The sequence below is a fragment of the Triticum aestivum genome, chromosome 1A, assembly GCF_018294505.1.
Source record: "Triticum aestivum cultivar Chinese Spring chromosome 1A, IWGSC CS RefSeq v2.1, whole genome shotgun sequence".
NCBI classification, from domain to species: domain Eukaryota; kingdom Viridiplantae; phylum Streptophyta; class Magnoliopsida; order Poales; family Poaceae; genus Triticum; species Triticum aestivum.
Genome location: NC_057794.1, coordinates 63,803,124 through 63,808,260, shown reverse-complemented (window position 1 = coordinate 63,808,260; position 5,137 = coordinate 63,803,124). Strand labels below are relative to the sequence as shown.

The following is a 5,137-nucleotide window of genomic DNA, read 5'->3' as shown; positions in this document are numbered from 1 at the left end:
GAAATCATAATTCGAGGGAGGTAAGATAACCAAGTTGTTAAATTCAGTATACTGTAAGAATTATGTGCTGCTATAGTATTTATCTACAATCCAGTATGGATGTTGGTCCGTTTTTTAGATTACTGCTAGCTTCAATTGTTCTATTTTCTTGGATGTTCCCAAAAACATGTGGAAGGCTTTCTTTTAGGCGTTTGGATGTTGCTTAGCTATGGTTTATGCTATTTTTACAATATTGTTAAGTAGTAGTACAGATATGTTCGTTCTGTCTAGGGCTTACTATGGATGTTACATTTTCTTAATGAAGCCTTTTCACTTGCCCATGCAGGTGACTGGTTATCTTTCAAGATATATGGGATTGCTCTAAGAAGCTCTAGGGCTTATCGTGTAGTTTATAGGTAAGCTGCAAGTGAATATGAGAGATCCTTATTTTTGCATTTTGGGTTGTAGTTCAGATAAAGGAACGGAGTGTCGCCCCGAATGCTAGGTGCTGCTCTTGCATGCCTCTTTTTCTTGTTTTGCTTTGTTCCCATTTTGCTATAATTATTATTCACTGAGTTGCCATTGTTGCTTCCTTAGTTCTGCCTAAAGAAAATTCCATTTGCACGTTTCGTGTTATCATGTGGGCTGAAGCTATATACAGTTTGAGATATGAAATAGCAAAAATTGGATCAAATGCTCACTTGTAACAGTTAGTGTGAATCAGTTTATGTTGCACACCTAAGTAGTATACTTCGCCTGTTATATTTTGACATTCTATTCTAAGCATTTGTTTGGAAGAATGTGATGACCGGGATCAAATAGTTTTAAGGTGTTTCTGCTCTGTTTCACATTTATAATATAACACATGTTAGTCTAAAATTTGTTATATAGTGTTCATTGGAAATTTCTACATTTTATAGAAAACAATGTGTGTTCATTGACGTTTGCCTTCTTCCTCCAGCAGCTCCTGAATGAGGGGTACGAGTGTGTTTGCGAGGTAAAAGGCTGAAGTGACAACACCTCTGGGACTGATCCCCAGTGCACAGAACTTCCATGGTGGTGTGTGTAGTTCCAAGGCCCACTTGAGCTACTCTTGGTGATGTCAGCAGGTGAGTTTTCTCTCTACCTATGCTCTGTTGGCTATGTTGATAGATATTGATCATCCGTGGATATGAAAGTCTCGTTCTATGAATTTACTTCATGTTTGGTTTCTCTACCTAGGTAAATGACTGATTTTATCGATAACTTCATTTTGGCCCATCTGGTAGTTCATAGCTTTGCCACTGAAGGTAGGTTGTCACACAGGGGTTCATGCTCACATTACTAGGACTAGGGAACCTTGATCATTTTTCTGAAACAGGCACTACACCTCCAGTTTCATGGCATGTCATTTCAGCCATAATTTTGTTGTAGGTTTGCATAGATAAATTAGTAGCACTCCTGGTTTCAATGTGTGTGTTTCATGGGCCTTAGCTTTGTTCAAGAGACATACTTCTAAGTACATTTTTAGCCATAATTCTGATGTATGGAAACAATCAGTGATTCTTTCTTTTTTATCTGAACTCGGCCATAACTCTAATGGCGAGCCATCAATGCGCTCTTCTTCCTCCCCAGCTGCCTCAATCCCGCCCCCACCCTCGCCTCCCCCCTCTCGCGCACGCCGCCGCCATCGCCATCCCGTCCTCCCTCGGCGGGATGTCTCCTTCCCACTGTCTCCACCCCCTCCTAGGCGATTGGGTTTCGAGGTATGGGGTTGTTTCACCTAGCGATTTGTTAAATCAAACCGAGCTTCACAAATTTGGGGTGTGCCGGTGCGCCCACGCGGCACTCCATCTTGATTCGCCCCAGTTTGGAGAGGAGTGGTATTGAGCAGATTTATAGATGTTCCCTGATAGGATTATATCAGTCTCAGAAAAAAAGAGTTGGGCCCTTATTAATTGTGCAGAAAAAAAAAACTTATTGAGTTTCACACTATCCTATTCAGCAAGCTGTACAAAAAATTGCCGGGAAACAAAATTCGACTTTAAGATGCAGATTGAAAGCTATCAGGCGCTTTGACTTCTAGGGAGCGTTCATGTGTTGCACTCCCATGGTCTGTTAAAACATCATGATAGTCCTGTCTAATGGAATAAACATGATAGTATTCTTGAACAAATGCTATACACAAACTCCTTGTATGCCTCATATGCTTCGCCTTTACTGCTTAATCTCTCACAAGTGACCTCCACTACTCATACTTTCGCCTACTTAATGCATGTATAAGACTACAGTTCTTTGTGTATATACTGAAATGGGTGTATGACAGGTTCTTTGTTTTCAATTTTGTAGCTTGGGCCCTAGGATCTTCTTTGAAGTAATTGAAGCTATCCTAATTGACAGGCTAAATTCAGTGGGTTATACTGAGAAACGATACTCTGCTCAGCTATATTTTCACTGAAACATGGCATGTTGTTTTTGTTACTTGTACCAAGGTTCAGGACCTTGATGAGTTGGCTGATGATCCATGTAGTTTTGACTTACCATGATCTGAATATGTATGTCAGTATACGTTATTAAGTTAATGGCTAAATGACTAGGATGTGTATCTCATCTTTAACTAAATTTAGATGTTTATTCAATCTGGATTTAAATGTTTTATCATTCGCCAGGTCTTTGCTTCTGATTCTTGTGTTGTAAACTGTAATTAATCATCTTTACCTATTGTCTATTATCCTACAGCTGGGCTCATGGTCATGAACAATTGAATGTTTCTTCTCCACTATATTAACATGTATGAATACATATGCTAAACTTGGATTACTACTGACTTCACATTATCTGCTTGGCCAAAACGTTGGGACCGGCACCCTTGCGCCAAGGCGTGATCTCGATCTAGTCTATCCTGATGACGGGAACAATTCCTGCAACGAAGAAAATCTCTGTGCTCCGGGTTGTAAATTCTGAGGAAGGTACGAGTGTGTATGCATGCAAATCTAATATGATCTCTAGCTCCGTCCCATCTCCACCGACATGCAAATATATACAGTATTTACCGGCAATATTGATGAGCGTCACTATCTGCTTAATGGTACTCAAACTTTGTATTGACAAGACAATTAATCATCTGACCCACATCAGAGCTGTTAATAACAACCAAAAGTAAAGGGATGTGGGAATGAATGTTACCTGTGTATACCTCTTCAACAAAACAGAAAAGCTTTTGAGACTAATTCTTTACACGGTCTTTTTAATCGCGCTGGATGCCCGGGGCTAAAGTCGTGCTAGTTTGGATGATCTATACGAATTGTTTATGTTTTTCTTCTAGAAGTTCTGCCCTTGTTTGTAGCGATGTGAATCGTTCATGAGAGTGGATCTCTTTCGTTTTGGTTTGTCTTTGAGCTTGCATGCACATTAGTCAAAACTCATAACATCATCATTGACGGGTGGAAGAAAAACTCTTTTTGACATACACAAACAACTAACAAAGAAATCACTTTGGAAAGTCAAATTACATACACTGACAACTAACAATATGATCTGCGATCGACGGACACACAAAATATATAGTTATGCTTTGAATGATTTCGGAATGATTGCCTAGTGGTGGTTGACGACAAAGCACTTCTCCCTGATCTCCCCCTCTTCACCGGTGAGAACCTCCACCTTGCCCATCTTGACCATGGCGGCAGCGAACTTGGCCTGCCACGCCTTCTCCATGGCGGCGTGGAACGCGACGATACCGGCGGTCCGGGGGCTGGTGAGTAGTGTCTGGTCGGAGGTGAGCGGCACCTTGCGCGCCAGTACGTTCTTGAAATACTGGTTGTCAAACTCCCCCGGCGTGACCGGGTCCAGCGCCACCGTTGTGGGGTCGCTAGGGTTGTTTGTCGACAGAGGGCACTGATGCTTCAGCTCCGCCGCATAGGACCTGTCGATGGACGGGTCGGTCCGACCGGCCTCACCCGAGAAATTGTGAATGCGCTGAGTGAAGGAGGAGCAGTGGGACCGACCGATGGTGTGTGCACCGGAGAGCGTGACCATGTCGTCTGCAGAGAGCCCCTTGCGCTTGAAGCTGGCCACGAGCTCGGCGACCTCGTCGGTCGGAAATGGCACGTTGTTGTTGAGCACCTCATCGGCGATGGACACACGGCCATCACGGCGACCAGACGGCACACGGTAGTTGATGCCGCCGGCAAGGTAGGCCCCGTCGCGTGCCGCGAAGGCGAGCACGTCGGCGCAGGAGACGGTGCGTGGGCAGCTCGCCTCTAAGGCTGCCTTGGCCTCGTCGATGACCTCAAAGCCACGCATGCTTGGGTTGTTGGCCTGCGAATCCTTCTCTGCCGAGTTCCCGGGTGTCGAGTTGATCAGCAGCGAGCCATCACAACCCTACACGTGTCAAACAATACAAAAATCAATGGTCAGATCAGGCACTGGCAAAATCAATTGTCAGATCAGGTGTATGGACATTGCTTACCCTGACGAAGCAATCATGGAAATGCATGCGGATGATGCCACCGGCGAGGCCTGGGTTGCGGGCGACGGCGCGGCGGACGACGTCACGCACGATGTACTCCGCCTGTGGGCATGTGTGCTCGTAGAACCCAACCTTCAGAGACTTCGACGGCGGAGGCGACGCATCTGCCACCGCCCAGAAGGCGGCCACGGCGAGCAGCACGGCCGCAGCCCACGCAGACACTAAAGTGGGGAACCTCATGGCTGAAAGCTTATTCTGATCAGTTTCGTGGACTGTAGGTTGCTCTAGCTTCCAAATTTGTAACACGCTAGAGATTGCTGTGGTGATGCGTTGATGGCTGGGTGAACTGGTGTTTATATAGCATTCACCTTGTAGCAGTTGGGAAAAAAGTGGCTCCGCGCGCTTGCACCCGACTACGGAGTCAACTGGAAGACCAGATCGTTGTGAAGAGTGGCTTCGTATTACTCCCTTTATAAAGAAATATAAGAGGACGTGGAGTTTCTACACCTAGGAGCAAATGCTCCTGGTGTGAACAGTAAAATCAAATAAATTCAAAAACAATTCAAAAAAATTTGAAATTTTTTTGTGCCATACTTTCACAAATGTTTGTTGTGCCTACAGAATTTCATCGCAAAATCACATTGATGGAAGGCGTGGTAAAAAAAACAAAATCGATGCTCTGAAAATGTTACTTACAAAAGCATCTTG

The 5,137-nt window shown here is 44.4% G+C and overlaps 1 protein-coding gene and 1 long non-coding RNA gene across 3 annotated transcripts; one reads left to right on the top strand and one right to left on the bottom strand.

The window, feature by feature from the left end:
- The first annotated feature begins 281 nt into the window (after positions 1-281).
- LOC123094800 (uncharacterized) lies at positions 282-2,301 on the top strand. 2 transcript variants are annotated; one of them, XR_006445996.1, is made up of 3 exons: positions 282-395; positions 941-1,088; positions 2,014-2,301. It is a non-coding gene; the product is annotated as an uncharacterized lncRNA (long non-coding RNA). The 2 variants fall into 2 exon arrangements; XR_006446011.1 differs by having other exon boundaries at positions 306-395; positions 944-1,088.
- A 1,142-nt stretch (positions 2,302-3,443) lies between these two features.
- Positions 3,444-4,736, bottom strand: LOC123094689 (peroxidase 5). The gene is made up of 2 exons (XM_044516660.1): positions 4,430-4,736; positions 3,444-4,341 (listed from the first exon to the last, which is right to left on the bottom strand). Exons 1-2 carry the CDS (start codon positions 4,667-4,669, stop codon positions 3,556-3,558), a joined length of 1,026 nt encoding a protein of 341 aa, XP_044372595.1. The 5' UTR covers positions 4,670-4,736; the 3' UTR covers positions 3,444-3,555.
- Between the last annotated feature and the right edge of the window lie 401 nt (positions 4,737-5,137).